The sequence below is a fragment of the Manis pentadactyla genome, chromosome 3 (assembly GCF_030020395.1).
Source record: "Manis pentadactyla isolate mManPen7 chromosome 3, mManPen7.hap1, whole genome shotgun sequence".
Lineage (NCBI taxonomy): Eukaryota > Metazoa > Chordata > Mammalia > Pholidota > Manidae > Manis > Manis pentadactyla.
In genome coordinates, this window is record NC_080021.1 from 12,031,019 (window position 1) to 12,049,057 (window position 18,039).

Consider the following 18,039-nt stretch of genomic DNA (forward strand, 5'->3'; position numbering starts at 1 on the left):
TTTTTACTGGTGATCAAGGAAACACAAAATAAAACATCAGTGAGCTATATCACAATCTAAAAATTAAAGTTTCAGGTTTTGGAGGGTGGGAGACAAGAAATCTTTAACTAGTAGAACAGTGAATTGAGAGGAATCCTTTGGAGAGCATTTGGCACAATCTGGTCAAGTTACACCTGCCTTCTAATTTCTAGATAGCTGTTCTGTGGAAACTCTTGTATATAGTGTGTGAAAAAGTATAAAGCATCATTTGTAAATAGAGAAAAACTGAAAACCCAGTGTTCCTCAGCAGGGGAATGAGTAAATAAACCAGTCTCTGAACAGTGGAATAGGATGTAACATCTAAAATGAGTGAACATGGATGATTCCCAAAACACCATAGAGTAAGAAAAGTGAGTGTTAAAGGAATAAGGACAGTATATTTGTTCATGAAAATGGACAAGCAAAACAGTACTGTTGTTTGTGAATACATACCATCATAGTAAAAATCTTAAAATATGTTTGGAAGAAGGGAAGCATACTTTGAAGATACTGATTGCCTTAGGAGATGGGGGAGGGAAGGAAAGGAAAACTGGTTGGAGGAGGTCAGGAGGTTAACAAAGTAGGGAGGCATCTGAAGCAAATTAGCGGCAAAATGTTACTGCTTTAAATCTGCATGGTAGAGCAGGTGAATATGAGAGTTTTTTATGTTTGAATTATTTCCTGATTTAAAGAAATAGAAAATGAGAGAATTAAGAATCAGTCCCTCTGGGAAGCCACTGGGTAGGTGTTTCTTTTTCTCTGTGTTCATAGTGTCCTTTGCATGTTTCTGTTATGAAAACATGCCACATTTTCTTGGGTGATATTTTCTACTTGTCTGAATTCCTTCATGCCAGATACTTAGTATTTGTCACAGTGACTGGCAGACAGGAGCTAAGGAAAGGCTGTGTGATGTAGAACAACAACCATCACCACCAGGCCCTTTAAACACTAGAAGTATTTAAAGTTTTATATGATGGTGGCAGGGTTTTATTTACTAGATTGTCCATGCATTGTTGTGTGTATATTGGAAGGAGTTCAGGTACCTGAATTCCAATCCATTCAGTTTTGTTTTGGGCATCTTCAGATGAGTCACATGTGTTTTCCATAAGTATCATTGAATAGCAATGATTTACATTAAAAAATTTTTAAGTATTGATACATAGAAATAACATATACCTTTATTTGTAAATTAAAAACCTGAAAATAAAAAACTCCCATGAATCCACCAGTAACTGAGGAACTAGAATATTACCCAGACCTTTGAAGTTGCCCAACCCCATGGCCCTGTCTCTCCCAAGAGATAGTATCTTAAATTTTAGTTTTATCATTCCCTTGCATTTTAATATATTTTACTATGTATGTGTGTATATAATTTTTTCATGGATTTCAGAATAGGGGCAACTTGTAAGAAAGTGAATTCAGAATATTATTTTTTGTCTAATTATATTTTTTCAAGAAAAGCCTTCATAATCCTTATAAAACAGGTAATTTTGCGGGTGTATTTTTCATTTTCTGTCATGCACCATTCTGTGCATTCTGAAATGACCTATGTTGGAACTTTGTACTAGCCTTTCTAATACCATATGTCTCCCTGATGTAAGATGTTGTAGGAGGAAGCATTTCTTTGCTTTCCTGTTCTAAATTTGCAAATCAGGCAGTAATTTGCATTGGAGGTTTAGTTTTTAGTGGCTGCAAGCATGGAAGAGTAGCAGTACTAGAATCTCTGAATCCAATTCAAAGATGCCATGAGAGTCTGTTGTAATACTACTTTATTATGGTTTACTTCATTTAAGAAGTGGTATTGGTCTCCTGGTTTATTGTATTTCTTGTATATGACTAGGCATCCTAGTCTTTTAGTTACAGTAGGTTAAATAAGATACTGCATTTTAAAATGTTAAATCTCTGTATCCACTGGATGTCAGGATCAGGAAAGCTGCAGTGTAACATGTAGACTCATAGCCAGAAGCAATGTGAGAAATTCCTTCTAACAAACTGAAGTACACAAGTCACATACTTTGTGATAAGAGTCAAGACTAGAAACAAAGTCTTCCAATTTCCATTCTATTGTTCGTTTATGTCACATTTCTTTAAAGCAAGTAATTTAACCCCATGTAATTACCGGACTAACAAAATACACTGTTCTTGACATGGGCTAGAGATTCACAGTGAGATTTTAGTTATGCTATGATGGCATTGAAGCTGGCTCCCAGTAATACCTGAATCCTGTCTTCCTTTAGATTTTTTGCAAAGGAAGGATCACTTTATTAAAGGATCACTTTATTAATGGCAGCATGGGTACCTGATTAGGGTAGATTAGATAGAGTTGGTAAAGCTAAGGATCAAGTTGCTCACTAGAACTTATTCCTGTATCAGTAAGATTTCAACCAGGAAAGCAGAAACCTTGGTAGGTATTGTTAAACAGGACTTAATGTGTGGATTTCTTTACAGAAGTGTTACAAGCCTGAGCAAAAAGAGAGTGCCAAGGTCTGAGTGTTTTTACTCACAACATTCTGATACCAGTTCTCAACTGTTTCCCAACACCACTTCTGACACCAAATGTATGGTTCTTTTCCCCCACACCAACCAGTTTTCCAACTCTCCAGACACCAATTGAGTGTCTATAATTCGTTTTGATTCTGACACTAACTGTGTGGAGTTAGTGCAGACTCCACAGGACTGCCCTCTGATCTCGGTGCCACCTGCAAGTCCCAGGCCTCCTGTACTTCTGACCAACCAGCTATGAATCAGGGTTCCCATTACCCTCTCCTCAAGTTCAGTTATCTGCTTTAATGGCTCAGAATTTAGGAAACGCTTTACTTACTAGTACCAGTTCATTATAAAGGATTTTTTAAAGGATACAAATGAACACCAGATGAAGAAGTACATAGGGTGAGGTCCAGAAATGTCTTGAGCAAAAGAGCTTCTGTCCCTGGATGTATTTACCAACCCAGAAGCTCCGCAGCCCCTATTATTTAGTTTTTTTTTTGTGGGGGTTCCTTATGTAGGCATGAGTGATTGTAAGTTATTGGCCATTGGTGATCTAAATCTCATTTCAGCTCCCCTCTCTGGGGGTCAGGACATGGGGCCAAAAGTTGCAGCCTTCTAGTCATGTCTTGGTCTTTCTGGCAACCAGTCCCCACCTTGAAGATATCTAAGGGCTTACCAAGAGTTAACTCATTAAGACAGAAAGGGCTCCTGTCACCCAGGAAGTTCCAAGGGATTTAGGAGCTCTAAGCTAGGAACTGGGGATAAAGACCAAATACATATCTGTTACTATATCACGTGAGGTAACTTAGATATTAATGATAACTATAGGAACAGTTGTCATTTCTAGAGCTGTGGGGTAAAAGTGAAGAAGTAGATGAGGCAGAATTTAGGAGCTGGACAGAGGGATCCTGTAAGGCTGGGAACTCAGACCTCTGAGCGGGGGTCCAGTTACTGCACTGCCGCTAGGGGCTCTGCAGTAAGCTGGGGCCTAGAGCTCTAGCTGTCTTCTGCTGAGAGGAAATGAAATGAAATGCAGAAAGGCACCTTTTGTCTTCTCACCTTCCAGTTTCCTTTTGGTCCTTTCCATTGATGGAACCTAATGAAAAGTCAGCTGGTAAAGTAGTCTTGGAAATAACACTTTACAGTTTCTTAGTCCCAACATCACAAAGCAGGTAATAGAAAGATGGGCTTGGGGGTGAGAGCCCCCCTCTTTTACTACTCAGCATTAATTTACCCGTGTTGATTTAAGAACAACAATAACATTTGCATGCTTCCTCTGAATTCTAGTTGGATAGCTCATGCTCAGATTGTTTTGGAGTATAGGTGGGAGGAGAAAAACTATGAATACAGAGTCCCAGAGAGGATGCTAAGTCTACTTATTTTATCAAGTTCAGTAGAACCAGGTGTGGAGAGAGACTTGAAGTCCTGTTATCTCAGGTTCTGTTTGCACATTTACCGCACAAAGATCAGAAAACAGGAAGGGCATGAGAAGGGAAATATTAGTTGAACAAATTATTTGTTGCCCACTTGACATTGTGCTAAAACAAAAGATACTGTTTAGCAGTTTCTTATGGGGAGAAAGGAGAGAACGAAAGGATTGGAGACATAGCTGGGAGAAGGTAGTTAGGTGGTGGTGTGCATTTGCAGTGCCATCAGTAGAGCAAATAGCATAGTGTCAGGATAGTTGTTACAGATGCTTTATTGGTAGGCTGGCTTGAGTTGGTTATTTATCTCCTTATACTGGTACTCCGCTTTTGGGGTTTTTCAGGCTTCTTGTGTAAAGTTAGTATGTTCAGTACCATCAGCTGCTGAGTTCATAATGTGAGTTGTAGTCATATCAGAAGCTGTGAAGGTTGGTTACCATAGGGAAAGGGGTGGGGGGAATGGGTGAAACAGAAGAAGGGGGTAAAGTGGCACAAAGTTCAAATTGTAAGATAAGTTAGACATAGGAATGGAAGTCAACATAGAGAGTATAACCAATAATACTATAATATCTTGCTGTGGTAATGGCATAACTACACTTATTGTGGCAAGTATCTAGTAATTTGTATAATTATCAAGTCACTATGTTGTACATCTGAAACCAATATACTATTGTATATCATCTTTATTCCAATTAAAAAAAATCATGCTAGAAAAAAGAAAAAAGCTAAGAAGGAATTGTGATTATACTTCTTTTAATTATTGTGTACCTAACTGATCCTTCAAAAAAGAAATGACACTGGATCCCACCTATTTACAGTTATTAAGTTAGTTCAGCAGGTATGTATTGAGTATTTACTGTGCACTGTGCTGAAGATTTACTTTGTGTGCTTGTATCAGAGAAGTGCACCACATACACATTTGGCCAGTAGAGTCAATATTCAGCTAAGGTGAAAGCTGGAAATCATCATAGAATAAAGCTCTGGGTTGCATTAATAAATATGAAAAGTTATCAAAAATTAATTACTGCAGTGTTATAATTTTATTAGATTTTTTAGTTTTGACATGTTGAAAATTTTTTTGTTCTTACACTATTGTCAGCTGCTAGATTACTCCTGGAGTCACTCTGCTATTCATTTGCAATATTAAATCATCATTTGCTTTAAATGGTGCTGCTGCAGATTCATAGAAGCAGTTCTACAAACAAGACTTTGTGCAGTGTTTGAAGAAGGTGGTGCCTGAATATTTTCAGAAGCAGATGTGCTGAGATTGTTGATGTCATTTGAATTATTTTTGTAGTTTTTACTATTTTAACTTGTACATGCTGCTTTATACAATCACTTAAGAAATGTTTTTCCTTAAACCTTAGATCTAGAAATACAGTTCTGGAGTTACGTGACTGGTTTTCAGGACTGTGAATTTTTCCTAGCCTTTCAACTAGCTAGTATTCACTTAATTGCAACATTTTCTGTATAATGGATTAATTAGAAGAATATTTTCAGCATGTGTCCTATACTGTTTCTGTAATTACCCTCTAAGAGCCTGTCAATTTGGTTATTTCTTCAGCAGGTTCCAGCAAGTGAATTACTTTCTCTGAAAGAACCATTGCTTATTAGAAATTTTTTCTTCTGTTAGCATTGTTACTATCTTCAAAATGCACTGTTAGTACTTTTTAAAAATATTAAAGCAGCTTTTTAGCATATAATAGCTACTTGGTTGAGTATAGGACAAAGCAATTGCAGAATCTCTTGTATATCTGATAGCTTGTCTGTGGAAGGAGAATGATGAAAGTAATTCACCATATTTTTGCTTATGCAAAATATTATATTTTGTTGTATTACATGGAGTCTGAACACAAAAGTGAAGGATGTGTGTGAACAAAACAAATTTGTGATTGCTCAGTCACTCCTGGCCTTTATCCTGCGTATTCCATTGTCAGTGAAAATTGCATCTTACTTTTCAATACGATTTTCCATTCTGTTAACATTTCTCAGATTCCCAGTATATGTATGAGAACCAGAGATTCCTTGGCAGACAAGTAAAGCAGAAGAAGGCTAAATTCCACATTAATTTGCCGTCTTGTCCATTTTAAAGACTTGAAGTTGTTGGTACAGGTCTGAATGTCTGATAGGATAGAAAAATAGCATATTTAGTAAGTAATATATTTATGTCCAATATGTATAATAATGTATTTTCTAGAAGCCTTTTTGTCTGTGATTTAGAGTTTGGCTAAATGCAAGAAATTCTGTCTTCAACACAAAATAGTTGGCAGTTTCTAGTGATTGTTTTGACAAGTTTTTTCATATTCACACATTTTTAGTCCCCATAAATTAGAATATATGAAATTGCAGTAAATCATTCTTATGAAATCTGTTGTTCTGGAGTTTTATTACTACAAAGTGTTTTGAGTATATCTCCTTTTTCTCTAATACTTCATATTTTTTTGTGTTCTTTATTCAGTTACCTGTGTTGAAGATGGTAATGGATGTTGGCTTAATTTTGGAGTTTGCCCTTGTGAAATCTTGAGGGGGCAGAACTGACACTTGGCTTGTAATTCTCTCTCAAAAGATGGGAATAATTCTCAAATAAGGCTTTTGGAGGACTTAGGGTCCAAAGGAAATTGATTAAAATTTAAACCCACATCTTAAAGTTTATTTTGCTCAAAGTTATGAATTCTGTTCAGTTTTACCAAGCTCAGAATTATGATAATAGGCTAGTCTCCATTCTTGTTTGCATTTTGGAGCCATGATTATGGGTGTAGAGGATACTATGTTCTTCCTAAATTGTCCTGGCAAACTGTAGACTTTCTTGATATCCATATAGTCTGTCATTTTATTTCCCTTAGATTTAACATTCCAAATATTCTTTGTAGTTGTACATAAAGTTAATTGCTTTTACTGAGAGGCAGTGTATCTTTGTTGTTTTGAGTGGGAAGGCAATAAGCTCTTTCTAAATTTTCAGGCCTTTTTTTTTTTTTTCAAGGTAGGAGAGGCAGGGAGGCTTTTATTGAGAAATACAGTGAGAGGACAGACAGAGCTCCCGGCTCACTCCAGGAGGAGACAAGAGGGCCCTCTCAGGCCTTTTTTAAAGTAACTCAAGAGTTATCAGTTGTCAACATTTATTTTGTCTTTTCCCCCCTTGGAACAGTTCTATAATTTTACAGACAAATTTTTGTTTTCTGTATATACTTTTAATCATGCATTCAGCAAATATTTATGATTACCTACAACATCTTCAGGCAGTGTTTTTGGTGCTGGAGATAGAGTAGTGTACAAAACAAAGCCCCGCCTTCTTAAAGTTTACTTTGATATAGGAGACAGAGTAAGTAGATTATCAAAAGAAATGAATATATGTTAGATGGTGATAGCCATTAATTTGGGACGGAGATAGAGAGGGAAAGAGACTACAGATGGACTTGTCAAGGAAACCCTTTCTGAGGCAGTCTCATTGAAGCAGTGGCCTGAAAGAAATGCAGTAGTTTGTCCTTTGAAGGTCTTTGGACAGAACATTCCAGGCCAAGAAAAAGCAGAAATAAAGGCTGTAAGGAGGGAGAAATCTTGCTGTGTTAGAGACACTGCAACAGACTTGGAAACTGGTGGGAAACGAGGCCAGAGTGAGTTAGGGACACATCATGTAGGGTTTTGTAGTCCTGGTAAGAAGTTTGGATTTTATTCTGAGTGCATCAGTAAGCAGTTGCATGTTTTTGAGCAGAGAAAGGATGTGGTCAATTTATGTTTTTAATAGATATCTTTACCTCTTATTAAGAGATTGTAGGAGGAGGAACAGGGAGAAGCAGTTAGGCTTTTGAAGCAATCTGGCAAGAGGTAATGGTGGCGAGCAGAAGGCTGAGATAGCAGCATAGCAGTAAAGGAGGTGAGATGGGGTATCCTTTAGGCTATTGAGAAAAGTGTATTGAGGAGAAGGAGGGAGTGTCACTATGTCAGATGCTCCTGGCAGGTGAGAAATTGAGAACTGACCATAGGAATCAGCATGATGAAAGTTATTTGATGGCTTTTCCAGAGCACTTTTGATGGGGGTAGGGTTGGGCAAAAGCCAGGTTTGGGTGGTGTTAACAGAATGGAAGGAGAGGCATAAAAGACAGTGAGTGTAGGCGACTCTTTTAAGGGATTTTGCTGCAAAGAGAAGCAGGGTATATGGTGTGAGCTGGTGAGGGAAATATAATCAGAATACGTCTTTGTTTTGTTTTAAGGTGGGAAAAATAATTGCATGTATTCCAAAGGGAAGGGTATGGGAGAAGAGCCATAAAGTAGGAAGGAAACTCAGGAGACTGTATTGTCCTAAATGTCAAAAGAAAAAAGTGTTTCAGGAAGGAAGAAGTGAAGTGGAGCAAAGGCTATTAAGAGGTCCAGTGAGTTGTAGTATGAGAATTGCCCTTTGGATTTTAGCCAGGTGCAGGTTTCAGTGACCTTGCAGGACCAGCTTCATTATACTGGTGGGTGTAAAAGCTAGATTGGAATGAGTTGAAAGAATGGGAGGTGAAAAAGTAGGAAGAAGTAAAGACAGGCAGCTCATTTGCCAGCTCTTGCTGTAGAGAGGCAGACAAGGTGGAGCAGTGGCAGAGGCAGTGTGGAGCCTTGAGTAGCAGAAGGAGAACCGGTGCCCCAGGAAAGGTGGTCCATCAGAAACAGGTGCAGAGGAACAGGCAGAGCAAGTGGTTACTGAGGAAGGAAGGGTGGTACAAAGGATAGTAGATGCTTACATTTGTAAAAATGTAGTGAGGTCATTTCTTGCATGGGAAGATGGAGGATAGATTGTGGGAGGTTTAAGGAGACTAAAAAAAAAAAAAGGCCTGTGGAATGGTCACCTGGCAGAGTGGGAGACTAGATGACTGGAGATCGGCACTAGGATGGCTGAGCTAAACTGAGGCTGTGTTCCGTGTTGGTGGTCATAACGGTTAACGTAGTGGTTCTTAGCTGGGGGCTGTTTGGGGGGCTATTTGGCAGTGTCTGGAGATGTTTTTGGTTGTCACAGGTGGGTGCTGCGGTGATACCAGGTGTCTAGTGGGTAGAGGCCTGGGATACTGTGGAACATCTTACCGTGCACAGGACACCTTCCACAACAGAGGCTCACAGGGTTCAAATGTTAATACTGCCAAGTTTAAGATAATCTGATTCATAAGGAAGCTAGTCAATATGAGTTTTTTTTCTTGCCACCTACCCAGAAATATTTACTAGGTTTTTAAACTGTACATGAAGAAAACTGATACTAAATAAATAGAGTAATTCAGATTGTGTTAAGTACAGTAAAGAAAGGAGTTGAGTGATGTGATAGAAGGTAAGGGGGTATGGGTACAGCTGCTAGGGATAAGGTTAGCAGACAACAGCCTCTGAAAAAAGGAATGTGCAATGCGGCCTGAAGAGTGAAAAGAAGCCAGCCACGTGGAAATTCTTGGGGTTAGCATTCTGGGCAGATGAGACAGTATTAAACCCCTGAACTCAAGAGAGTAAATGAAGTAACAGCATCTCTTAGGAACTTTCTAGAAAGAGAGAGAAAATAGTATATTTATAGTTGTATTTCTGTTGGCTTCTATTATTCTAATAAAGTAACATCTTTTCAGATGTTTTATGGGAAAGTGGTCTAATGTATCCAGTGCCCTTTTTGAGCTCAAAAATATGTTCCACAGACTGCCAGCCAGGAAGAATGTGCTCCTTTCCAGACAAGGCACCAACTTTGGAACAAACATGTAACATAAGAGCTCATAGTCACAAAATTTCACCAGAAATACTACAGATACTTGAAGTAAACTATATCTGGTTTCTATATTAAATATGTATTAAATTTCTTTTTAGCTTATTTAGTAATTATAATGTTTATATCCAAGAATTAAAATAAAAAGTAACTTGAAATAGAATTGTTTAGCCTTTTCTTCCTACATTCATTCAGATTGTATGTAATACAGTTTATTATTCTAAAGTATAATACTTATTTACTTTGAAATAGTGCCTCTAAAATATAACAGTAGTGTTTTGGACCAAATTTTATAATAATCTGAAAAATCCTTCATATCTTTTGGTATCTTTCATATCAGATTTATCTGTTCATCTGAAACTTAGAAATCTTATTAGTCAGAACTCTTTGAGATGCAATGACAAAAACCCAACTCAGCTAAACAGGCAAAAAGGAAATCGATTGAAAGAAACTAGGGGAAAGAAAACCAGAGGAAAGGCTAGCAAGGGAACAGAATCTGGAACTTGGGAACAAATGGAGTCAGAAATTAATGACATGAGGACATTTTCTCTGACCCTCCACTGCATGTCAGCTTCGTTCTTTTGTGACAGACTGATTTCCTCTCTGGCAAGAAATGTGGCTGCCGCACACTGAAGCCTCACGTCCTACAGGCTCTGCGACAGGGAGGGGGCAGGTCCTCTCCATCCGTCAGGCTCCTCTAATGACAGCCATAGCCATAGCAGCAAACAGATTGCCAGGCGTGGCACTGAATGCTTTGCTTGTATTCACCTGTTTAATGATTTTATGGACCCTCTGCAGTGGATATTATTATCATGTGCATTTTATGGTGACAAACTGAGGCATGGAGAAGTGAGGAAACTTTGTGAAAGTCATGGCGCTTGAAGTGGTAGAGCTGGGGTTTGAACTCAGGCAGTGTGGCACCTATCAGAGCTGACAGTTAGCCACTGTATCATATTTGTTGAAATAAATCACAATGAGGAGATGGGAGGTTTTTTGGTTTGTTTTGTGTTTGGCTGAAGAGTTAAATCATGCAAGACAGGGATATGGTTTTAATTTTTTCATTTATCCTAATAAAAAAGGACAACCTGATAATATTACAATAAACCGTTTTCAGATCTTTGAAAAATTCCATGAGCTTTTGTTCAGAGAGGCATACACGATATGAGTTGCCTGTAACAGCATCGTGCTGCATGCCACGGGGTCTTTGTGCTCTGGACAGCAGTTGTACCACATTAGTGGTTCTCAACCAGGGGTCGTTTTGACCCCCGAGGGGACATTATCAAGAATCAATTTTGGTTGTCACCACTTGTGTGGTGGGTTACTACTGGGTTATCTAGTGTGTGCAGGCCCAGGGTGTTGCTAAAGATCCTATAATATGAGACAGTCTTCTTCAACAAAAGAATTATCTAGTCCTGAATGTTAACAGTGTTGAGGTTGAGAAACCTGCCATTTCAAACTGTGTCTGTGTTTGGGATGAAGAGGTAAGAGCTTCTAAGTCTGAGTATGTGTGGAGAGTGAATAGGTCAGGACCAAGTGTGATACAGGGTGAGGGTATAGACTGCTGCCTCAAAAGGACTGACTACTGGGAGAGGTTTGCAGAATGGGATGTAGGAAAATGGAGCAGAGAAACTTCACTAGTTTCAGTAATTTCCCTGAGGACTGACTGTGCACCTAAAAGAAAAAAGGTAAGGAAATCTGATCTCTCCCATCTGCCTCCCTCCTGTGCCTGTCAGTGGTCTAATAGCACTGATTTTAGGACAACATTTCAGCAATACTTTTGGGAAAAAAGGGCTAAAAATGGTGATTTGTGATTTTCTCTGATTTATAACATTGCAATTCATCAATAAATTGAAGACTGGTTTGTCTTAAAAGAAATAGAGCTATTATCATTTTTTAAAGAGTTATTTTGTGATTTGGGGCTTATAATTTTAACAATGGCCAGCATTAATTGAATGCTTTCTGTGTGCCAGACATTGTGCTAAGTCAGTGCTTGAGCTCACTGAACTCTTGTAGTAATCCTTTAGAATAATTACTGTGATTATGTATATTTTACTGATGAAGAGAATAAGTCTCAGAAAGGTTAACTAGCATCCTCAAGGTCAAACAGCTAATAAGCTAATAAACTAGATTTGGAATTGTTTGATTCTGTAGACTAAACTCTTAACACAAAATGGTGTACTGCAAAGACAATTACAGTCCTTTCTCATGCTTATTTCCCATTTATTTGAAGTTTTGATACCACTGGGTAACTGTACTTTAGGTCTCCAGTCTTGTTAGAGAGTTTACATATGTTTGGGAACAGATATTCTATGTATTTGAAAGCTTTCAAAAAATCAAACCTGTAAAGTGTTCAAATGGTTCCTTTAAAAAACCTGTTGAATAAATTTAGTAATCATTTTGAGGTAATATTTGGATATGATGACTGGAAAAATATATTTTTCCTTGTATATAAAAGCTTGTATTATTAAACTTTTTACAATGCATAAAATAATTAAGATGAAATATTTCTCTCTTAGTTTTTAATTTCAGCCAAGCCAGCTGTGCAAAACATTGTACAAAATCTATGTAAATAGGGATTTTAATATAAAAAATTAAGGTAGGTCGCTAACTCATGTTGGGGGAATATTTTTTTAAAAGAAAGGGGACCCTTCAGCATTTACCAGATTGGTGAATAAATTAGACTGCTTTTAACATTTTCTAAGACAAGTCCATCAGACTTTGACCTCTCAAGCAAATAATGGCTACACAGATACTACATGTAGTGTTATTTCCTCTTTGGGAAGGTTAAAGTTACGAGCATATGCCACTGCCCAGGGAGTAGGTGGAGGAAGGGGGGACAACACAGGTGGCCAAAAGTGCTAACTCTGTTCACAACAGACATCCTATAATGGGAGTGAGTAATAAGGTGTCTTCTTTTGTTGGTAAATATATTGTTACTTTTATGTTTTGTTTCATTTATGTTTGCCAGCAGTTCCGTATTTAGAGAAAAAGTATTGAGATTGAGGATAGGGAGGGGCCAGAGTGTCTGTGATACCATAGTTGCCTTCCCCATAATTACTGCCACTCCATGTCTGAACCTGGTTTTCCTATATGTTCCTGACACCTCCTTCCACCTTCATCCTCACTGAGTCATGGCACATTCCTGGGCAACATTTATGCCGCTGCCTTATTTTTACCATTTCCCTCTACAAATTTTCTAAGTTGTGATAATTGCTGGCTCCTTTTTTGCTTGTTTGCTGTGTTAACATCTAAGTTACATACTTCATATGGTTGTATATAGTTGATACTGTTGAATAATCAATCTATGAGTTAAAAAATAAAACATTTGATTAATCCTAGGAGTGTACCTGATGTAAGAAATGTTGGTTTATATGTGGTAAAAATTTTTCAAGTGGGTTGATTGATAACTCCTTTTAGTCTTTAATGGTTAAATATGGTTTGAATACTATCTTCCTTGTGTTCCCAGTAGGGTTTGGTTCTACAAGAAGGGAAGTATCTCTGTTATTTAGAAATAATAGTCTCAATATTTACTTACTTGAGGAATCTATTTTTGATATTAATGTAAATTGAGAATATATGCCTCAAACATTTTATTGGAGTAACACTAGTATAGATGTTAATCAAATGTAAATATTACAAAATATATGTAAAAATTTAATCATTTTTTCCCATCTTGATTTATGTAACTTTTTTGGTATGTGGAAAAGGGACAAGAACTATAAATTCAGAGCCAAATGTGCTTTTGTTGTTCCAAATTTTTAATACCAGAAGCATATAAACCTGCACCTGTTGGTAATTAAGAGCAAGCCAGCCTTTGCCAAATCCCAGGCCTCTGCTTAAATTTTTTTTTACTGGAACTAAATGATGTTGCCATTTTCATTTTTAGGTTTGCTGGCATGGGTAATCTCATTAAGGTGCTAACCAGGGACATAGACCACAATGCAGCACATTTTTTCTTGGACTTTGAAAGTAAGTCTCTTTAGCCCTTCACAGCTGGTGCATAATGGTAAAGGTGAAAGATTAATTATACTCACACCACAGTGAAGGCCAGCCAGAGTATTTGTTAATAAAATATGGGGATCAGACAAAGTTTGCATGATTTTTTTCTTAATTGTAGGCAAACATCACCATCATATGTATAATTTAGTTTTTCATTTGCTAAAGTCATGTTGAGTCTGTAGCCAGTGCTGTCCTTTCATTAGTCCATGAAGCAAGTAGCCTTATGATGAAATTCTAATAGTATGCCTTAGTGTCTGTGCCCACCAGTCCATTTGCTTATAATCCTATGATAATTTTATAAAAAACGGAATTGTGCTGCATATCCAGAATCAGAATACCTTAAATAACCTCCACAGATTTATTAATAATCTAAATTTGGTTAGAAATATATGCTTTAATGGCATACAGGAAGTAAGTTTAAGATTCTGCTATTTTGAGATAAAACGCAAAGGTGAGCTGTGGCCAAAACTCTTTTAATATTTGGCTTTGAAATAAATTGTTGTTTCAGTGCAATATTCAGCAAGATTACTTGTGAATAATTCTTGATCAGAAATTTCTTTTTCAGAATACTAACACTATTGGAATACTTAAAGAATTTTTCATTATAAGGCCCTAAATGAAACTTGTCTTGGGAGAATTTTAAGAAGAATTAGAGCAACAGTTGTGCCATTTGTACAGGAAAACCACATTTCACCTCTAGGTCCTACATTTCAACACCTTGAGAACCCGGTTTGCTGTTTGCCAGAGCACAGTCTGGGTAACCTGAAGGACGAATTCATGGCCTAATGAACATTTTCCCTGTTACTATTTAAAAAATTATATATATATCACGTGTTCTTTTTTATAAAGGGATATTTTCTCTTTTCTCATTCTTGTCTTGACAGGTACCTTAACATGGGGAATCTTCTTAAAGTTTTGACATGCACAGACCTTGAGCAGGGGCCAAATTTTTTCCTTGATTTTGAAAGTGAGAAGATGATTTTATATCTATTTCTCTTTGCCTGCGGTAGACTGCGTTTGTCTTGCACTAAATGAATGTTTCCACTTTGCCATCTTTTTAACTGCTTTGCATGACTGAGCTATGAATTGTTTGAGTAAAATTTCTGGTGCCTTCTAGAACGTGAAGTCATAATTTTAGATTAAATTGTGATAGAATGTTTTTGCTTGAATTTTTATAAGTGATTCCTATCTCTTAGTTGGACATTTATACTTTGAGATCTCCAATGAAAACATTTGAGATTCTCTAATGCAAACATTTTTATGAAAAAATTTTTGGTGGAAAGAACAAGTGCTACTTCAAGATTTATTAATAGAAGCAATATTTGGAGAAATTTTATTACACTTGAGAAAAATTGACTAGGTTTCAATTATTCTGTGTACCTCTTGAAGTATTTTAAATACAAATCTGTTCATGAAGGCCATTCAAAGCTCAGTAATTTGGGCATAATATTAAAAGGTAAGTGTGAACCTTGATTATTTAATCTTTGCAGGATAATTGATTTGAAAAGTTAAGCGCATTTGTATTTATTTCAGGATTTCGTTTTTTTTAACTCTAAATAAGAAAGAAAAATAATGGGTTCACAGACCTTTGAGTAATTTGCCTTCTGTTTGTTTCATGTCGCATGACCTATTGTAATATGGTCTGAGAGTGGCAGGTAAGTGTCACTGATCCCCATGCATGTTGAAAAGCTTTTGCTTTTTTGGCTGTCAGTGTTGCTTTAGCTTGTCTGGTTGTCAAATTAAGAACAATGATATTTAATTGGTGTTTCAATGTGAATGTTGCTATTTTAACTGATCATTAGAAAATTGTTAGGAAAGGGTGAAGAGAGAGCCTTTAGGTTTTAAATCATGTGATCCCTTGCATTTTTATCTGGGATAAAAACATTTGAACAGATTTTTAATACTTAAAATTTAAGACCTTTTCTGGTTTTAAAACAAATCGCTTAAATCCCAGAACCACTGCATTTTCCATCAACTTCAGTTTAGTTTATGTGATATTACGCAATTCATTTTATTTCATGAGTAATTTGTATATTGTTTTCTTTAAACCAGGACAGTTCAGATGAACACATTAATTTATAGCTTATCTCCATTTTATGGAATAAATTGTGGTCTCTGATATTTTCTACTTTTATTACGTTCCTATAAATGTCCTATTATAGTTTGGGTACTGTGTATATATAGGCTAGCAAAGAATAATAATGTCAATATCAGGACCATATTAAATTGTTGGGTTTTTAGGGGAAAATGTTATTAAATGAATATTAGTCATCTTGACCCTTCTCAACAATTTAACAGTGCTATTTTAAGTGCATGTTAGCATGAATTTTAATCAGCTTGGGGATGTTGAGCAGATCGCTGTCTTGAAGATTATCTTTTCAGATGAGGCAACTTATGTTAGAGCTGTATTTTAGTTCATTTGCATTCTGTTTCAAACTTGGTCTTGTATATTTTTCTGCTGTTCTGTCTCCTTTTTACTCTTTGTCTCAATTTCCTTACATTTGCAGAATCTTGGCTTTGATACAGTCAAGATCTTGTTCAAGACTTGGCACTTGTCTTTTTATAAACCTAGCATTATGTTGTGGTCAAGTGAGGAGCATGAATTTACTGTAGTACTTGGTCTTGGTTTTTGAGTCTGGGGATTTGGATCATTATCCTTAAAATTTAAATAGGTAATTTATGACAGAAAAAGGTTAAAATTGCTGACAACAACAATAATAATAACCAGTGATGAAGAACTACATATTAAGTGTTAACTTCTTAAAGGCAGATACAAAATTTAAAATGCTGTTTGTGTATTCATCAGTCAATATAGAACTTTTGATTTGACACTCACTGGTATACTGGAAATGAAATTTAGTGTAAACATACTGTATACTAGGCCAGAGTTTGCCCATTGTTATTTCATATTTAGATTTTTAAATACATTTTCTTTTGAAAGAAAGAAACATTTCATCCATTTGCACATTTGTCTTCTTTTTGGAAATACTCATTTGTAAAAGCTTTAGGCTACTGTGTTATTAGGTACTATGGTAACCTTATGAGCCCATCTGATGGGTCCTCTCTTAAACTGTTCTACACCAGACTCAGAATTGCCCCCAACACAGTTGTTCTGCCAGTTCCTTACGATTACTGAGAGTAAAGCCATATTCTTTTATTAAATAAATTATTTAGTACTCATTCTTTATTTCTAAATGAACAGAAATATTCAGGTTACCAAAGTACTACAGTTTTACTATTCCATCATTCTCATTGGTTAAATCTAGCCTAATATATCTCCATGGTTGCGCAGCTATACAAATAATTCCATACAGATAGATATACTGGCATTTTGCATCGAGCTGTATGCAAATGAAGTATTCTAGTACATTTAAAACATTTAATGAAATCCTGTAGTTTACAAAGTAGAGCCTATATCTTTAAAGTAAGTCATTATTCCCTTAATTTACACATGAGCACACACACATACTGTTTGTCTCTTCATTGTACATTTAGGCTTGCCCGCGGTATGCCAGCCAGTAGGTGCTGGGGATGAAAAGATAACTCAGATACAAACTCTGCCTTTGAGGAGTTCTCAGTCTAGTAGGGTAGAAATGCAAACTAATAACTTCCTTTACGTAGTTTACATTCAGGGTGTAGATAAGGATTTATGTAGCAGTGTGTAGATTAGACATCATGGAAGGCTTTCTGTTAGGTTGTGGAAGGTAAATTAGAATATTTGAGGCTCATTTAGTGAAGAACATTGTAGAAAGAAGGAACATGTACAAAGTAAGGCATGAATTGACAGTCTTTGTTCAGTGGAACGTACTGTTACCTGCTCTTGAGGTACTAGAAGAAGGATATTTAAATTATACTTGTATGATAAGATTTTATTTGAAAAGTTATGGTTCAGTTAAGATACAAGTCCAGAATTGCCCCATAAAATTTACAGCAGTTATGCTAATGAAAGCATATTAAAAATCACTGAATTGGGGCCTATATAGCCTCTTCTCATTCTTGGAATTTTTTGTTTTATGATACTCCTAATTTCTATCTCATTCTAGTGACAAATCTTTAGCCTGGGTAACTACTGTATCTGTTATTTCACTAAATTGCGGTTTTGGATGGGGAGGACTTTTTATTTATTTATTTAATGTCCCTTCCCAACTTTCGCATAGAGGTTTGTTAATGCTAGAAGTTCTGTATAACCTAATTTGCTTACCTCCAGGCTGACCAAAATAGGAGAGTAAATATAGTGGTCATTTGTACATGAGAAATAATATCTTAATTTCTCGATTCTTTGTTAAAGTGCCTTTCCATTTAGTCACATTTCCTCTAATTCTTGTGTCTTTTGTGTTACCTGTTCTCCTCCCATCTTTTAAAAATACTGATACCCACTCTTGTAGTCAAACTTTATTTTTCCAT

The 18,039-nt window shown here is 36.5% G+C and overlaps 1 protein-coding gene across 12 annotated transcripts in view; it reads left to right on the top strand.

Annotated features, from left to right (window-relative positions):
- Nucleotides 1-18,039, top strand: part of CYRIB (CYFIP related Rac1 interactor B) — a 146,077-nt gene that overhangs the window by 98,916 nt on the left and 29,122 nt on the right. For 7 of the 12 annotated variants that reach the window (XM_036890500.2, XM_036890492.2, XM_036890494.2 and 4 more), the window contains one exon: nt 14,520-14,602. In XM_036890500.2, the coding sequence (XP_036746395.1) occupies nt 14,530-14,602 (73 nt within the window). In that variant the 5' untranslated portion in view covers nt 14,520-14,529. Of the gene's footprint in view, nt 1-13,522; nt 13,606-14,519; nt 14,603-18,039 lie in introns of all 12 variants that reach the window. The other 5 variants (XM_036890497.2, XM_036890496.2, XM_057497741.1 and 2 more) reach the window with 2 other exon arrangements.